This window comes from Budorcas taxicolor, chromosome 10, assembly GCF_023091745.1.
Source record: "Budorcas taxicolor isolate Tak-1 chromosome 10, Takin1.1, whole genome shotgun sequence".
Taxonomy (NCBI): domain Eukaryota; kingdom Metazoa; phylum Chordata; class Mammalia; order Artiodactyla; family Bovidae; genus Budorcas; species Budorcas taxicolor.
In genome coordinates, this window is record NC_068919.1 from 9,105,321 (window position 1) to 9,125,081 (window position 19,761).

Consider the following 19,761-nt stretch of genomic DNA (forward strand, 5'->3'; position numbering starts at 1 on the left):
TGAAAAGTCAAACAAAGTGTTAGTCACTTAGTGTGTCCAACTCTGCGACTCCACGGACTGTAACCTGCAAGGCTCCTCTGTCCATGGGATTTTCCAGGCAAGAATATTGGAGTGGGTTGCCGTGCCCTTCTCCAGGCCCTGAAATGAGACACAATTGTTTAACTGAGCCGACTTACTGTCAGGACTAAGAGACTGAGTGAGGTGAAGTAACCTACCAACTCAGCTTCTGGACTGTAAGACTTCTCAGAGAAGTTTCAAAGGTGGGACTGAAGGGGTTCAGAATGAGCGTCCCTAAAATGTGCCACTTTGACACGTGGACTGTTTTGAGCTAAAAGGCAATGAAGACCCTGTGGATCAAGAGAAACTTCTGCCCCTCCCTTAACTACCAAGAAGAATTTAAATTGGGGGTCTTTCCCAGAATCTGAATTGTTAGCAAAAATATATTTTATCTGAGTGACCCATCTATATGGCAGGGCAAATAACTAATTACCAAACATCTGTTCTTATTATTGTTCTTTGAACTATCCCCTTCTCCTTTGAAGGCCCTGGCCCCTTTCCATTCCTTAGCTCGGACTGACATGCTTACCTCATTTTTCCATTCTGTCTTTGAAATGCTCAGGTATGTGGGGTTCCTGTACATACCAAGTTAAATTGGATTTTCTCTTGTTAATTTGTCTCATGTCAATTTAATTATTAGACCAGCTGAAAGAATCTTTGAAGGGTAGAGGAAAATTTTTCCTCCCCAACAGCTGAATTCTTTCCATACCAAAAGAATATTAAACTGCATATTAACAAACCACTGTATTAAATCATCAGTGGAATTACAAATAGATAGAACTCTTTGGAGGGCAACCTGCCAGTATCTCTCAAAATTTAAAACACATGAGCCACCTGAGCCAGTGAATGGCAGCAGAAGATGCCACCCCAAAATAGGTCCCTTTAACATAAGGATAACTGAGCTGAAGGCAACTGAGAAAAAGCAGATACAAGAAGCGTCATCTGCCCTCTCCCACCTACCTAAAAGCGGAACATAAATTTGTGATGGTGTCTCCCCTCTCTTCTCTACCACAAGACAGAAGTTAACCACCAGATTAACCACTCTAGACCCTTACCAGCCCAGAGAAGAACCAGAGGAATCCACACAACAAACTTTACTGATTAGCCCTTACCATTCAGTAGTTATCTCCCCAATATCTACCTTCTCATAACCTGCTAGAAACTCAAAGCTCCTTTCCCTTGTGTTGTTATCTTTTCTCCACAAATTTATTGTTCTTTTGTTAAGATGCTATAAAAGGCTAAGTTCTAACCATCCTTTTGAGTTACTCATCATTGAATATTTCTCTGTTTTTGTAATAATTTTTTTTTTCCTTGTTAATCTGTCTTTTGTCTAATTTATACAGGGTCCCAGCTAGAGTGTTTAGGAGCATACAGAAAAAAGTTTCTCCTTCCCTACACCAACAGTTCCACTTGTACAAATTTATTCTACAGATACATCTGCACGTTTATAAAACTACACACATACAAGAAAACTCACTGAGGTATTTTTCACAATAAAATACTGGAAACAATATAGAAGCTGATCAATAGAAAAGCGAAATGAAGTGTTAGTTTGGCTCAGTTGTGTCCATTTCTGCGACCCCATGGACTGTAGCCCACCAGGTTCCTCTGTCCATGGGATTTCCCAGGCAAGAATACTGGATTGGGCTGCCATTCTCTTCTCCAGGGGATCTTCCTGACCCAAGCATCGAACCTGGGTCTCCAGCATTGCAGGCAGATTCTTTACCATCTGGGATACCAGGGAAAAATAGAAAACTTGGTTTTTAAAAACTGTGGTATGTCCATACAGAACACACTATAAAACAGGGTCTATAGAGAGGACTACTGTACGGTCAAGCCACTCAAGACGGCTGTTCTCTTCCCCTCTATACATACCATGCTATGCTCAGCCAGCGCCTGCGTCATCTATACGCTGCCCACAGGAGTGATCTTCCTATCTAGTTGCCTAAGGCCCCAACTAGTGACTGTTCTTATCAAAGGGGCAGTGAAGAGCATGCATCTCTGCCAGTTTCCCTGGTAACTGATGAGCCAGCCTGACATCAATTCCCCCTATAACTGCCAAACCCCGCTCACTCCTCACGAAAACTGCCACCACATCCTGCCTGCCATCTGCCACATGTGGTGAGGTATGGCTCCAGGATCTTGCTTCAGACATGTAAGGTTCCCTCTATCCAATAAACCACTGATATCTCTGTTGCTGACTCCAGTCTCTTTCTTTGGCCTTGAAACTGGGCAAGTATAGGCTTTGCAGGCCTGCAGAGCGGAGCCCAACAACTATCATTTGTTTTTAAAGACATAAATGTAAATATTTATGCAGGTACTGAATATCCCTAGAAGGATACACACACACACAAACGAGTAGTAATATTGGCTCCAAGAGGGAAAAACTGGGTGCCTAACGCATAGGGGTGACAGACTTATATTTCACAGTGCATCTATCTTTAAGTACCTTTGGAATTTTGTGCCATGTCTACACTGAAAATAGTTCAAAAGACTGTTTAAATATATTAAAGAGAGATGAAGAATGAGATACTGTTTCTGTTTTCAAGGAACTTAAAATGTCACTGAGTAAATTCATTCATTTTATATTTACCAAGAGTCTTTTTTTGTGTCAGGCCTCTGGGGAATATATCCCTGCCTTCATGGAGCTTATATCCTAGACGAGCTGAATGTACAATATTATGATAGCTAGAGAGAATCCCAGGGACAGGGGAGCCTGGTGGGCTGCCATCTATGGGGTCACACAGAGTCAGACACGACTGATGCAACTTAGCAGGAGCAGCAGCAGAGCGAGTCTAGTTCAAGTAAAGCAATGATAAAAGGCAAGGGAAGTGAAGTGGCTCAGTCATGTCCGACTCTTTGCGACCCCATGGACTACAGCCTACAGGGCTCCTCTGTCCATGGGATTTTCCAGGCAAGAATACTGGAGTGGGTTGCCATTTCCTTCTCCAGGGGAACTTCCCAACCCAGGATCAAACCCGGGTCTCCCGCACTGTAGGCAGACGCTTTACCGTCTGAGCCACAAGGGAAGCCCAATAAAAGACAAGACTTCTGACAATTTCTATTTTCACTTCACTACTCAGAAATAAATGAAACAGTCTAAGTTCCCCTAAAACATGTTAGCAGTAGCAAAAAGACAGAGAAAAATATAAACAGACCTAAGTACAAAGTACTAGAAGCAGGATCACGAAGAGATACATTAATGGCTGATAACGTCCCATGAAAGCAAGAGGCAGAAAAAATTTAAACATGAAACCAAGTTAACACAATATAATTCAAGCATTCTCCAATTAGGGACTCAATTACACTGCAAAAGTGTTATTTATAGTCAAGTTTCTAGGATCTCGGTAAGCATGGGAAAAAAGCTATACATACTTGGGTGTTAAGCTTCATAAACTGTCCCACAAAAGGCTATTCAACACTATTAAGTTCATGTATGCAACATTTTCTACAGGATATTATGTATACCATATATAGCTATGCTTCTAGAAAGGAAAAACACTCGGAATGGATTCCACGAATGCCTCCTAAATTACTGCAAGCCCTACAATAGAAGTGGTGACTCTTCTACTGAGGGGATAGAAGGCAGAGAGTCTGTGAGAACAAGCGGTTGGGATCAAGGTAAGGCACATCCATTGGTCCTTTCCCCCTTCCCTTTCTTCCACACCCCTCCATCCAACTCCAATCAAAGAACACAGCCCCCACAGATAAGAGGGGGCTCTTACACATAGTTCTTCAAGAAAACAGAGGAAGGGGACAGCCAAGAAACTTCTGCAGAGGTGGTGATATCTCCTGAGACCTGAGCCCAAATCCTCACAAGATAGGTAGGCCCTATAGGATCTATACCCTCTCCCTTCTACTCCTGAAAGTGTCTCCTGCCCTTCCTCCCCTTTATCACTTGGATGTTTTTCCCCAACAGGCCAATCATTATTTCCCAAGCCTTTGTATTAACTGTTCATTTTGTCTGAAAGTTCTTCCCCCATACAGTCCATGGCTCTTCTTGGCCATACTTGGCCATCATGAAGATTAAGGACAGATACACTCTCATATACCTGTAATCCATTCAGGGCCCATTCCTTATAAAATTCTGCCCCACACTAACTATTATATATGTGCACTAAAAGCCATATTTAACAAAGTACATTGTAGCATCATTAGTTAAAACTAAATATTTACCAACACAAGAATGGAAAAAAAAAAAAAACAACCTAGCAAATTCACACAAGAGAATGAATTAGAGCTGGCAGTTTCAACATGAATAAATCTCAAGAACAGTAATATGCACAAAAACTAGGTTATAGAAAGATTCCCACAATATGACACTACTCATAATTTTTAAATGAATCTATATTTTTATAGGTAATGCATGATTCAAAATTATAAGAATTTCCTCCCACCCCTGTCCTCAGTTATACAGCTTCTCTCCCAGGGACAACCAACATGACCAGTTTCCTATGTATCTTTCCAGATATATTTTATGTTACATAAGGTAGTTAAGTGTGCAGAACAATACTTTAATATGGTTCATGTATATCTACATATAAACTAAAAGTTTAAAAATATGTGTGGAAGGACTTTCCTGGTGGTCTGTCTGGTGGTTAAAACTCGGAGCTGCCCCTGCACAGGGCATGGTTTCAATCCTGGGAAACCATGACGTGCACCAAGATGGGAAAGATTCCACATGACGCGCACCACAACCAAAAATACAAATGTGTGGAAGATAAAGATCAAATTCAGAATAATAACTACTTAAAGGCAAAGAAGAAAAGGAACAAATTCAGAACGGGCACTGCAGGTGTAACTATATTGTTTCATTTCAGGTTTATTATGCTTTCTCTGGATTTTTCTCATACATGAAATAACTTTCTTCCTTCATAAAATAGATGAAGAGGATCACATTTGAGAAAATAATTAGTTTGGTGTCAGATAAAGTTTGAAACCAGAGGATACTAAAATAAGGGCATAAATTTAATAATTTAAAATGAGTTTAAAGCTCAGGAGAAAGCTGAAGATTTGGGATTTATGTAAAGAGATATGAGATACCTGCAATTCTAAGAATAAATGTTTAGATATACGTACACTATAAAGTTTAACAGAACAAAAATTCCTTAAGGACTGGGCCCAAAACTTTGCTATATTAAGTTTCCCTGAAACATCACCTACTGCCCATAGTTCAATTTACCTATGTCCTTACTATTTTTCTTAGGTTTCAGAAAAAAAATCCTGGTATAGATGAGTCTATTTATGTAAGTAACTTAACAATAGGCAGTTACTCCACACACACACAGACACAATTTTAGTAAATTAGAATCAAAAGGAGAGGGTGCTCTGGTTAGCTCTAGGTAAACTACAAAACCTTTTTTAGATTAAACTTACTAATAATTAAAAACGTTTCAACAATAGACTTTCTTTCTAGTTGAAAAAAGTCCTGGGTGAGGGTGGGAGGGAGGCTCAAGAGGAAGGGGATGTATGCACACTTATGGCTGATTCATGTTGCACAGCAGCCCACACACCACTGCAAAGCAATTATCCTCCAATCTAAACTACATTAAAAAAAATCCTTCAAAGCTGTTAACTTTTAAAGAAATCCTTGATATAAACATATTTTATCTTTCATTCCTCTAACAAAAACACTATCCTGACAAAAGTCTTGGAGTGAAGATCGTGACTACCCGCAGCCATTCTACAGCTCTTCTGAAGCGCAGCCGGAGTATTCAGCAGCCTCTCTCTCTTCAGTCTCTCACTTTTAGTTATAAAAGCAAACTTCAATGATGTGAGCTGTTCCCCCTCATGTAATTGACTTCTTTTCTGGTTTTCCCCATTCCTTGGGTCAATTTGCAAAAAGGTATTAAACGCCTGTTTTAGTATAAGCAATGTATTATATACCATCCCTCTGGTCCCTAAAACGATGAAAAAACTACTTGGCCTTAAGGAAATTTTTGTAAATCTTACGTAGTGCAGAGACCTTGGAACTTAACATCCTAGGTTTGAAATGAAAAGCACTGTACCAGTAACTTAAGATGACTTACACTTCAGTAAACTTACAGGTCTTCAAGAGCTTCACAGAGTACAGGCAATGGGTGCACATTAAAAGCATATCATTTTAGTACGGTTCAGAAGCTGAGGATTATTTAGTGAAAAAGTAGACGCCTACTTGTTTGGAGACAAACAAACCCTAAGTTAAAGCATACGTGCGTACATAAGGCTCCGTAAGATATTTCTTTAGCACAGGTAAAAGAATATCAACAACAAACAGGGAACTTAGTTTAAAAAACATTAAGGAGGGTTTGAAAATAACTATAATCTAGCATTAGAACTACAGGGACATCTGACAGTTGTGGTGAATCATTTATAGATTTCAGAATAAGGACCCTTAAAAACTTACTACTCACTTGATTACTCTTTCCTGAGTTAAACTGTATGGAAGTGCAATAAGAGGGAAACCGGCTTTGACACATTATGGTAATGAAGTTGATACAGTATTTTTTTAAGGTATTAAAAAATATGCGGTCACTGATATAAACAGAGATATTTTCCTGGGGCTTCAAAGCAGGGAATCAACACCTCAGCAATTTAAAGAAAAACAGCCACTACCAACTCCTGGAGATTAATTCAAAACACAAGTTTCACGTTCCTCCCTTCTCTCTCTAGAGCCAATCAGTGAAAATGACAAGCAGCTAAGTTTTTTTTTTTCACAATTTAAAAGAAAGCATGGGATTTCCTTGGTGGTCCAGTGGTTAAGACTCTGGGCTTCCAATGCAGGGGACACAGGTTTGATCCCTGATCAGGGAACTGAGATTCCATATGCCATGTGGCACAGCCAAAAAATGTTTAAAAGAAAGCATGTTTCAGGGACGGAATCCTATGTTCCAAGTTCTAAAGACGGAGGTTCATGACACTGTACATACACAAAAGGCAAAATGCACTCAATTTTGCACTACTGCACAATTGCACTCATCTCACATGCTAGCATGGAGAAGGCAATGGCACCCCACTCCAGCACTCTTGCCTGGAAAATCCCATGGACAAAGGAGCCTGGTAGGCTGCAGTCCATGGGGTCGCGAAGAGTCAGACACGACTGAGCAACTTCACTTTCACTTTTCACTTTCATGCATTAGAGAAGGAAATGGCAACTCACTTCAGTGTTCTTGCCTGGAGAATCCCAGGGACAGGGGAGCCTGGTGGGCTGCCGTCTATGGGGTCACACAGAGTAGGACACAACTGAAGCAACTTAGCAGCAGCAGCAGCACATGCTAGCAAAGTAATGCTCAAAATTCTCCAAGCCAGGCTCCAACGGTATGTGAACCAAGAACTTACAGATTTTCAAGATGGATTTAGAAAAGGCAGAGGAACCAGAGACCAAATTGCCAACATCCACTGGGTCATAGAAAAAGCAAGAGAGTTCCAAAAAAACTTGGCCATTTATTGACTATGGCCACGCCTCTGACTGTGTGGGCCACAAAAAAATGTGGGAAATTCTTCAATACATGGGAATATTAGATCACCCTACCTGCCTCCTGAGAAATCTGTATACAGGTCAAGAAGAAACAGAACCAGACATGGAACAACGGACTGGTTCCAAACTGGGAAAGGAGTACATCAAGGCTGTATAGTGTCACCCTGCTTATTAACTTATCTGCAGAGTACATTATGTGAAATGCCAGACTGGATGAAGCACAAGCTGGAATCAAGATTGCTGGGGGAAATATCAATAAACCCAGATATGCAGACACTATCCTTAACGCAGAAAGTGAAGAAGAACTAAAGAGCCTCTTGATGAAAGTGAAAGAGGAAAGTGACAAAGCTGGCTTAAAATCAACATTCATAAAATGAAGATCATGGCATCCGGTTCCATCACTTCTTGGCAAACAGATGCAGAAACAATGGAACCAGTGAAAGACTTTATTTTGGGGGGCTCCAAAATCACTGCAGATGGTGACTGCAGCCATGAAATTAAGACACTTGCTTCTTGGAAGAAAAGCTATGACCAACCCAGACAGCATATCAAAAAGCAGAGACGAAATTCATGCTTTTCAACTGTGGCGTTGGAGAAGACTTGTGAGAGTCCCTTGGATAGCAAGGAGATCCAACCAGTCCATCCTAAAGGAAATCAGTCCTGAATATTCATTGGAAGGACTGATGCTGAAGCTGAAGCTCCAATACTTTGGCCACCTGATGGGAAGAACTGACTCACTGGAAAAGACCCTGATGCTTGGAAAGACTGAAGACAGGAGGAGAAGGGGATGACAGAGGATGAGATGGTTGGATGGCATCGCCAACTCAACGGACATGAGTTTGAGTAAGCTCCCGGCGTGCTGCAGTCCATGGGGTTGAAAAGAGTTGGACGCAACTGAGCTACTGAACTGAAGTTCCAGGGTCTCTCCTGGAGAGACTAGACCGTTTATACATCTACAGAATGATGATGGTGATAATGACGGCAGTTAATAAATACTGAACACATATTAACATACATTGAATATAACGTCAGGCATTTGGGTTAAGTGCTTTACATGATTACCTTAAAATTTTGCAAACAACAGAACAAGAAAGATACTATCATTAACCCATTTTCCAGCTAAGAAAACTGGGGCTTTTAAAGGTTAAGTAACTTGCTCAGGGTCTCCAACGTAGTAAGTGAAGCCTGGGCGTCCATCCCCGTAGCTCCAGCTGTAGCAGTGACAGAGCAACTGCAATGCTGCCGCCTCATAGTTGACTCAGTAGCTCCCTACTGCTGATCAGGTCGAGAAATGCTTATAAAGGACTTCTCTGGTGGTCCAGTGACTAAGACTCTGCACTCCCAAAGCTGGGGGCCAGGGTTCAACTCCCAGTCAGGGAACTAGATCCCACATGCAGCAACCAAGAGTTCACATGCCACAGTGAAGACCAAAGACTCCCACATGATGCAACTAAGACCCAGCACAGCCAAATAAGTACTTTTTTTTAAAGCTTACAAAATAATTTTTTAAAATCCTTATAGAATAAGACATGAATTTGTCTACTGGAAAGACTTCTACTGAACATATACTAGATGCCAACACCATACCAAGTGCTTCAAAGACAGAGGTTCTGAGTGAGGCTGCTAAATAAGTGATCTTTGGATCAGTCATTGTTATTTTAAAATGAGCTCTATTTGGAAACATTAAACAGCATCACAGCTGGAATTTTGTTCTATTAATTGTGTTATCGGAAATGGAAAGTTGGAATAGGAAGACTACACATCTAAGCATTTATATTCTAAATACTTCCGGATTACTATTTTTAATAAAAATTTCCAACCTGGCTTACCATAGATTTTAAACATTTTCTACCAAACAAAGAAATGCAATGAAAACACAGAACATATCTACACAAACACACAGGAGTCAAAGGATCTTTCATTTCCATATTCAACTTGCAGAACAATACAGGTTGTGCTGGGAAAACCATGGTTATGAGGGGCCTGAGCTTTCTTCCTTTCCAGCTTAGAGAGACATCTGGTTGCCAGCTGTGTAAGCTCCTAAGAGTCAGCGTTTGCCAAGTAGCTGGCAGAAGGTGGGGAAGAGCTGACCACCTGCAATCCATTTTGACAATGACTTTGACCACCACTTTGGAGAACTGGATACAATACAGAAATTCCAAAGAGTTGGCTAAATTTCAAGGTAGGAAGTTGGCCATTTTGGCTGAACTTACTTTAACTCATATCAAAGGCCTATGATGTGGAAGGAGAGGAGAAAACACTAAAATATAAAAAGGTACTGAAGCTTACAAGAAAAATTTACAAGGCTATGTCCTAAGCCTCTCCAGATAGTGTCCATCCTACTTTTAGCCATAATTACTTTATTTTTTTTTTATAATTGATAAAGTTTTTTTTTTAATTTAATTTTATTTTTTTTTTAATTTTAAAATCTTTAATTCTTACATGTGTTCCCAAACATGATTACTTTAAAAGGGGTAAGTATACACAATTACAACTAAAGGGGGAGCCAACAGACAAGTACAACTAATGGCGGAAAACTGTATCTCCATATAACATACGAGTCACTCATAGTTTTCATGAAGTACATGCGCCATCCAGTTTTCACTTTGGGGTCAATATAAAATACGTCACAGCGTATACACACACGTAACGTATGTCAGTATTACATGTATATTTAACAATGCGGCAATTCCACTTACCTCCTGTGCTTTTGTAATGCCTGCCATACAGCATATGTGTGTGCGCGCCTGTGTGCGTGTGTGTGTGTATATATATATATAACTATATATATCATACTTAGTTGTTTATTACAGGTATGGATATAAACAAACTTGGGAAGATGCAACAGTCTGGGAAAGGTCCTTGCTTTATAAAAAAAAAAAAAAAATCAATACAATTTCCCCACAGATTCATGATGTAAAATTCTATAATCAAGGCTTGTAGATTTGTAATTATGGTATGTCAGCTACATTTAAACAAGAGTGTTAAAAGATTGTTAAAGTTAAACTAACACAATTGCAGTGTGAATTGTCCTAGTCTCATTCTAATCTACTGGTGTCACTTTCATTTAATCAGAGAAAAACTATGGGCCAATGTCAGAGCTATTTCCAGTGCCCTAACATTCTTTGTTCACATTGGATTTTAAGCCATTACCAACCTAAAATGGTTATAAAAAGATACGTTTCAGAAAGCATTTTTAATCAATTAGTTCACTCACCAATGGGCATTTTAAGCAACCGTTACTGAAAAATAAGTTGACTTAAAGTTATTAAATAACTTTTTATGTTAAATGAATGAAAACATTATGGTCTTGCAGAAGAATTTCTTGAATTTACCATAAACACAGCTTTTTAAAAAAACACCCTTATTTATAAACAGAAATCATACTTGGAAACTTATGGTAAACATATGTCCTTTAGCTGAAATAACTTATCAGCATTTAAAACATAAATGCTATTTTTTCTTCTGCTTTAGTGAAAAATGGGGCAAAGAGTATCTTTAATAAATGGTATTGAGAAAACTGAACAGCTATATGCAGGAGAATCACATTGGACTACTTTCTCATACCATACACAAAAATAAGACTTAAAAGTAGTATCTGAAATCATAAAACTTCTAAAACAAAAAATAGGCACTATACTTTTTCACATCAGTCTTAACAATATCTTTTTGGATCTGTCTCCTCAGGCAAGGGAAATAAAAACAAGAATAAACAAACGGGACTAATCAAACTAAATATCTTTTGCACAACAAAGCAAACTACCAACAAAAGGGAAAAGTCACCTACTGAACTATAGAAGCTATCTAAAAACATATTTCTGACAAAGAAAGGATTAATAACCAAACTATACCAAAAAACACACATAACTCAAGATAAAAATTTAAAAAAAAAAAACTGACTTAAAAAAAGAAAAATGGGTAGAAGACCTAAATAGACATTTTTCCAAAGGAGATACATAGATGGCTAACAAGGACGTGAAAAGATGCCCAACACCACTCATCATCAGGGAAATGCAAGTTAAAACCACAATGAGATATCTCTCACACCTGTCAGAATGGCTATTATCAAAAAAGAAAACAATGGATGTGGAGAAAAGGAATCCTTGTGTACTGCTGATGGAAATGTAAATTGGTGCAACCAGTATGGGAAACAGTATGGGATTCCTCAAAAAATTAAAAATGAAACCACCATATGATCCAGTGATTCCACTCGAGTATTTTTTTTTTTTTTTACTTTACAATACTGTATTGGTTTTGCCATACATTGACATGAATCCACCACAGGTGTACATGAGTTCCCAATCCTGAACCCCCCTCCCACCTCTCACCCCGTATCATCTCTCTGGGTCATCCCAGTGCACCAGTCCCAAGCATCCTGTATCCTGTATGGAACCTAGACTGGCGATTCATTTCTTACATGATAGTATACATGCTTCAATGCCATTCTCCCAAATCATCCCACCCTCGCCCTCTCCCACAGAGTCCGAAAGTCTGTTCTTTACATCTGTGTCTCTTTTGCTGTCTCACATACAGGGTTATCATTACCATCTTTCTAAATTCCATCTATATGTGTTAGTATACTGTATTGGTGTTTTTCTTTCTGGCTTACTTCACTCTGTATAATCGGCTCCAGTTTCATCCACCTCATTAGAACTGATTCAAATGTATTCTTTTTAACGGCTGAGTAATACTCCATTGTGTATATGTACCACAGCTTTCTTATCCATCCATCTGCTGATGGACATCTAGGTTGTTTCCATGTCCTGGCTATTATAAACAGTGCTGCGATGAACACTGGGGTACACGTGTCTCTTTCAATTCTGGTTTCCTCGCTGTGTATGCCCAGCAGTGGGATTGCTGGGTCATAAGGCAGTTCTATTTCCATTTTTTTAAGGAATCTCCACACTGTTCTCCATAGTGGCTGCACTAGTCTGCATTCCCACCAACAGTGTAAGAAGGTTCCCTTTTCTCCACACCCTCTCTGGCATTTATTGCTTGTAGACTTCTGGATCGCAGCCATTCTGACTGGTGTGAAATGGTACCTCCTTGTGGTCTTGATTTGCACTTCTCTGATAATGAGTGATGCTGAGCATCTTTTCATGTGTTTGTTAGCCATCCGTATGTCTTCTTTGGAGAAATGTCTATTTAGTTCTTTGGCCCATTGTTTGATTGGGTCATTCATTTTTCTGGAATTGAGCTGCATAAGTTGCTTGTAGATTTTTGAGATTAGCTGTTTGTCAGTTGCTTCATTTGCTATTATTTTCTCCCATTCAGAAGGCTGTCTTTTCACCTTGCTTATATCTTCCTTTGCTGTGCAGAAGCTTTTAATTGTAATCAGATCCCATTTGTTTATTTTTGCTTTTATTTCCAGTATTCTGGGAGGTGGATCATAGAGGATCCTGCTGTGATTTATGTCGGAGAGTGTTTTGCCTACGTTCTCCTCTAGGAGTTTTATAGTTTCTGGTCTTACATTTAGATCTTTAATCCAATGTGAGTTTATTTTTGTGTATGGTGTTAGAAAGTGTTCTAGTTTCATTCTTTTACAAGTGGTTGACCAGTTTTCCCAGCACCACTTGTTGAAGAGATTGTCTTTAATCCATTGTATATTCTTGCCTCCTTTGTCAAAGATAAGGTGTCCACAGGTGGGTGGATTTATCTCTGGGCTTTCTATTTTGTTCCATTGATCTATATTTCTATCTCTGTGCCAGTACCATACTGTCTTGATGACTGTGGCTTTGTAGTAGAGCCTGAAGTCAGGCAGGTTGATTCCTCCAGTTCCATTCTTCTTTCTCAAGATTGTTTTGGCTATTCAAGGTTTTTTGTATTTCCACAGAAACTGTGAAATTATTTGTTCTAGCTCTGTGAAAAATACTGCTGGTAGCTTGATAGGGATTGCATTGAATCTGTAGATTCTTTGGGTAGTATACTCATTTTCACTATATTGATTCTTCTGATCCATGAACATGGTATATTCTCCATCTATTAGTGTCCTCTTTGAATTCTTTCATCAGATAAATACTCCTGAGTATTTATTAAAAAAAAAAAACTAATATAAAAGATACATACATTCCTATGTTCTTTGCAGCATTTGCAAAGTGCCCATGAAATTGTTGCTGCTGTTGTTATTGTTGTCCAGTCACTAAGCTGTGTCCAACTCTTTGTGACACCATGGACCAAAGCATGCCAGCTTCCTCTCTCCTCCACTATCTCCTAGAGTTTGCTCAAACTCATTTCCACTGAGTCCATGAACAGAGGAATGGATAAAGAAAATGTGATTGATAAATACAATACACACATACTATGGAATATTAGCCATAGAGAAGAACGAAATCTTGCCACTTGTGACAACATGGATGGACTTAGAGAGTATTAAGCCAAGTGAAATAAGTCAGAAAAAAACAAATACTGTATGATTTCACTTATACGTGGGATCTAAAAACCAAAACAAATGAACAAATATAACTAAAGAGAAACAGAATCAAACACAGAATAAACAGGTGGTTGCCCAAGGGGAGGCATATGGGGGGAGGGAAATTAGTGAGGGAGATTAAGAGGTATAAGCTTCGGTTATAAAATATTGATAATGAGTCATGGCTACCAAGGGGGAAAGGGGAGGCGGGAAGAATCGGGAGACTGGGATTGACATCTATGCACTATTGATACTACGCATAAAACAGAGGACTACCCAGAACACACCATAAGCACAGGGAACTGTACTCAGTGTTCTGTGGTGACCTAAACGGGAAGGAAACCCAAGAGAGGGGGTACATGTAGAGCTGATTCACTTTGCAGTACAGCAGAAACTACACAACACGGTGAAGCAACTATATTCTAACAAAAATTAATTTGAAAAAACTATCTCAATTAAACCAAAAAAAAAAAAAAACAATGCCATATCTTCTTCTTCAGAGAAAATTATTTTCTAAATCACCAATAATTTAATACAGAAAAAAGGCTACTATGGCAAACCTTCATGTTTACAGGATGCATTTAAATTTTAATTTAAGTAAAGTACAACATTTAATTCACAGTTGTACTATCATCAAATAGTCTCCAAATAATCGCAGCACACAGAAAACAGTGTTATGTTTGCTAGATATCTAAGTACTAATACAAATCATCCTGGTTTGCTTGAGACATTCCCAACTTCAGCACTGTAGGTTCCACATCCTGGAAACCCTTCAGTCCCAAGTAAACCCTACAACTGATGCCAGTGAGACACTAGGGGGACGGGAAGGGGAAGAAAAGATGTACAGTTCTGCACTGGAGAAGAAGAAATTTGGAGTCATATTTGGTAATCCTTGCTAGGACTGCCAGATTAGCTGTGACCCAGTCACAGATAAGTAGGTCTAGCAATCTGGAGAATGGATTCAAATCTTTAAAAAGAGCCTGCCAGAGCCAAACCTACCAACCAATACCCACTAACAATGAATCACATGTGAACACTGGCTACTTCTTGAAGTAACTTAGTATAATTACTCACTCTGAGTACACATATATCTCTATAGTTCACAGCCAGAATTATCCCTGAGAAAACAATCATGTTGCGGGGAAAGAGGTATTTGAAAGTCCTAGGAGTGAGAAACTCAGCACCAAGTCAGAATCAATGCTGTCGAACTAACAACCTTTCCTAGTAACTGGACTCTCTTGTTTCTAGGACTCTAACCTCTTCTCTTGAAATCTATTTCTGGAAATCAGATCCTTTGCCTTTGTTACAATGTGAGGTTAACAAAGTTTCTCTACAACTAGAGCACTGTTCAGGCTTCTTACAGTCTGAAGTCACTGTTTTGCCAACATGCTGAAAAGTGCATCTTTCCACTCACTGTTTGATCTCTGTTGCCAAATACCACCATCTATTTATTGCCTGTTTCCATACTCCAGTAACATTCCATCTGCCTGGCCAGATTTCTAAATTAAAGCCCACTACAGGGAACTCCCAGATCACCTTAAGAATTTTAGCAGATCTGATTAGACACTAAACTCTAAGAATTCACCCTCCCTAGTACTGCTGCTGCTGCTGCAAAGTCGCTTCAGTCGTGTTCGACTCCTTGCGACCCCATAGACGGCAGCCCTCCAGGCTCCCCCGTCCCTGGGATTCTCCAGGCAAGAATACTGGAGTGGGTTGCCATTTCCTTCTCCAATGCAGGAAAGTGAAAAGTGAAAGTGAAGTCGCTCAGTCGTGTCCAACTCTTAGCAACCCCATGGACCGCAGCCTACCAGGCTCCTCCGTCCATGTGATTTTCCAGTACAGCCTACCCAAACTGAACTCTAGGACTAATACCTAGAATATATCTCTAAGTGGCTTTCAATTCCTGGAAAGAAAACTGAAGGAATTCAGGGCTTGAATGACTTATAAATCTTTTTTTCCAAATAAAAGTTGTTACCTGTGGAGATAAATGAGGCTATGGGAAATGAACATCTTGACCGGAAAAATGGTGCTGAGACCAGAAACTGAATTTTAGATGACTGCTTTCTAAAACCAATGCTTTTATGAATGGGAATTCATAAAACCAAGAACATGTCTGAATCATGAAACCAACTGAGAAGTCTCTGAAACTAAATTTGCAGAGGATAAAAAATGCATATAATGCATTTTAAAAATGCATCTTTTTATAATAAAAGATGTTTAACTTATATAGAGAAGAATATAATGAAGACAAATGACCATTCATCTCCAACAATTACTAATGTATTGCCACATATGCCTCATCTATTCTCTTTCCTTTGCTGAAGTAAAACGTAGAATTCTAAAAAACAACATACTAAGGCAGATGTTGAAAGGAGTCAAAGTAAAACAATTTTCAGGAAAAAGTAACAGAAGAGAGAAGAGCGAACAATATTTACAGGTTGAGAGTTATCTACCAAGGCAAAATATGGTTAATAAAAAGCTAAAATACAAATTTTAGGGAGTTTTTAACCATATCTCATTTCAGTACATACAGACAAGCTCTAACCAAAATGCCAACAGAACAGCCATGAAAAAATATACAGTAGGCATTTGATTAATTTATAATTTGAGATATACAGAAATTATGAAGGGATTTCATTTAAATGATAAATGTATGTAAGTATAAAGAATTAAAATTAAACTTTGATAATGCTCTATAAGGAGAAGGCAATGGCGACCCACTCCAGTACTCTTGCCTGGAAAATCCCATGGGCGGAGGAGCCTGGTGGGCTGCATTCCATGGGGTCGCTGAGGGTCTGACACGACTGAGCGACTTCCCTTTCACTTTTCACTTTCATGCATTGGAGAAGGAAATGGCAACCCACTCTAGTGTTCTTGCCTGGAGAATCGCAGGGATGGTGGGCTGCCGTCTATGGGGTCGCACAGGGTTGGACACGACTGAAGCGATTTTGCAGCAGCAATGCTCTATTATTGAAATAAAATGAAAACAAAATTTTATTTCCGAGCAGTAATCTATACTTAGGAATTTTTGAAAGCCTAGGAACTTAATTATGCAAATAAGTGTTTGTTGTTGTTGTGCCCAGTCATGTCCTCTCTTTCCAACTCCAGGGACTGTAGCCTGCCAGCCTCCTCTGTCCATGGAATTTTCCAGGCAAAAATACTGGAGTGGGTTGCCATTTTCTACTCCAGGGAATTTTTTCTACCGAGGGTTTTAACTCACATCTCTTGCGTCTCCTGCACTGGCAAGCAGATTCTTTACCATTGCACCACCTGGGATGTCCCAAATCAGTGTGTCTCCCAAAAATAACCCATATTGGTGAGGATGGGGAGAAAAGGGAATCCTTGTACACTGCTGGTAGGAATGGAAATGGGTGCAGCCACTATGGCAAACAGTATCAAGGTTCCTCAAAAAACTAAAAATAGAACCACCATATGCTCCAGCAATTCCACTCCTGGGTATTTATCTGAAGAAAATGAAAACACCAAATCTGAAAAGATACATGCACCCTAATGTGCACAGCAGCATTATTTACAAAAGCAAAGCTATGGAAGCAACCTGAGTATCCATCAACTGATGAATGGATACAGAAAATGTCACACGCAGACACCATAGACTACTACTCAGCCATTAAAAAGAATGGAATTCTGCCATTTGCAACACTATACATGGACCTGGAGGGCATTATGATCAGTGAAGTCAGTCAGAGAAAGACAAATACTGTATGTTGTCATAAAATGTGGAGCCTAAAAAATAAAACACACCAATGAATATGGCAAATCAGGAACTGACTCACAGAGCAAACTAGCGGCTACCCGCTGGGTAAGGGAATGGACAGCAGAGGGGATGCAGTCAATATAACCACTTTAAATGGAGAATAAATAATAAAATTCTGAATCTCTATGTCATATACCTGAAATTAATACTGTAAACCAACTATACCTCAATAAAAAGAAGTTATTTCTCATGACTTTCCGACTAAAGCACTCTTCTTCATATCCTTTTGGAATCATTTTGCCAAATAGATGTATAAAAATGACATAACCAAAGTAAGCATAACAAAAGTGAACAACAGAACTCTGGGGTGAGTAACAGTGCAAATTATGTTTTCAATTACACATCTCAAGTCTCCTCCTATTATCACACATTAAAAAAATGCCCCTGGGGTGGGGCACTGCAATTTAAAACAAAAGACTGTAGGTTAGAAACCTTAGTTCTTTCCCTGGTGGGCCACTAACCAGCAATGACCCCGAACAAGTTTACTTTTTCTATTTCAACTTCAAAGCTCAGTTTCTCATGTGGATAAACAGGAATAAAAATCATAGTATTAGTTAACATGTACTAGTAGTTTCTACATACTGTTAAACAGAACAGCAGGTGCTGCAACAGCTGCATGAGGCTGGTACTCCATTTTACAAAGGGGGAAACTGAGGCAGATGTAATGTCTTCAACAGTACATAACATGGCAGAATCAAGATTGGAACCCAAGCAGTCTCACTTCAGAAAAGCTGTCCACTTTACTACTCATCCTGTCTCCTTACTGCCTTAACAATGACAGTTTCTAGGAGAGCGCAGTGTAAGGCTCTACTAATAAGCCTCAGAGGCAACAGCTTCCTAAGTGAATCCATTCTCCCCTTTGCCTTGTCATTCCTCTGGTGAAAAATATCAACACAGGGAGGAAAGGTGTGCAAAAAGGAAGAAGCCAGAGAGCTAGGATTAGACAGATTTGCTGCCAAATTAACCTGCTTCTTCAGAAGGCTGTTCATCTTTTCTCTTGGAAGTTTGATCTTTCGGGGTCTGAACAATGAAGTTCTCACAAGCACTCCAGTGTCTAACCACGGTTGGAATAACGGCGAATTACCAGCCTGGCCTACCCAGGATGGTTCCTTAGCACTCTACAGGCTCTGGGGCGAGCCGCGGGGACGCTGGCCGGGGAGAGCGAGGCCTCGAAGTTTGTCGAGAGCGCTGGAAGCTCACGGCCCAGTTTGGGACGGTCCCGCCTGCCATGTTGGATGACAGGGCGCCCGCCAGCTCCCATTTCGGATGAAGGCGGCCTCGGGACGCCCTCCTAAACTTCTGAACGGGCTCGCGCCTCCACCTGAGCGCAGGGAGAGGCCTGGAAGCGCCCCCTCCGGCCAGGTTCTCCGCGGAGGCCCGGAGCACGACCGCAGGGGGCCGGGCCGCCGCCCCTCCGTCTTCTCGGCCGCGGGCGCGGGAGGGGTGCGGCCCGGGGACCCTCGCCGCTCCCCCGCCGGGCTTCCGAAGGAGCGGGCGCGGGGAGCGGAGGGGCCAGGCCGGCGGACTTGGGCACCGGCGCGCCCCCTCCGTCCCCGCCCCGGGCCCACCGGCCGGGGCGCCGCAGGTGAGGCCCGGAGGACGGGCGCGCCTCGGGCCTGCGCCTCGCCGGGCCCCTTGGGCCGCCGCGAGGTGAGGAGAGGAGGCAGCAGCCGCGGCGCCGCTTCCGGCTCCTTACCGCTTCACCACGCCGGTCTTGATCTTGATCTGCCTCACGCGAGGATCGGCCATGGTCCCTCGAGCGCCGCGGAAAGGAAGGGCTGAGAACCGGGGTAACCGTGGAGGGAGACGGCGCGGAGGAGGCGGGCCTGTCGGCGTAGCCGGCGCGGCCCGCGCGCGTGCGCACAGCCCGCCGCGGCCCGGGCTCCGCTTACCGCTCACCGCCCTGCCCTGCCTCCGCACACCCGCGGGCCGGGGGCCGGCCGCCGCTTACCGCCCTGCCCTGCCTCCACCCAGTTCTGGTCGCGGAACCTGCCCTCGTCTAGCTCAAATCACTCCTCTTTTAGTTCTTGAACAAGCCTCCTTTTAGTGTGGATACAAGTTAAC

General features: G+C 41.1%; 1 protein-coding gene across 1 annotated transcript in view; it reads right to left on the bottom strand.

Annotated features, from left to right (window-relative positions):
- Positions 1–19,521, bottom strand: part of TBCA (tubulin folding cofactor A) — an 84,565-nt gene extending 65,044 nt beyond the window's left edge. The window contains exon 1 of the mRNA XM_052647084.1: positions 19,394–19,521. Within this exon, the coding sequence (XP_052503044.1) occupies positions 19,394–19,446 (53 nt within the window). The 5' untranslated portion in view covers positions 19,447–19,521. The remainder of the gene's footprint in view (positions 1–19,393) is intronic.
- Between the last annotated feature and the right edge of the window lie 240 nt (positions 19,522–19,761).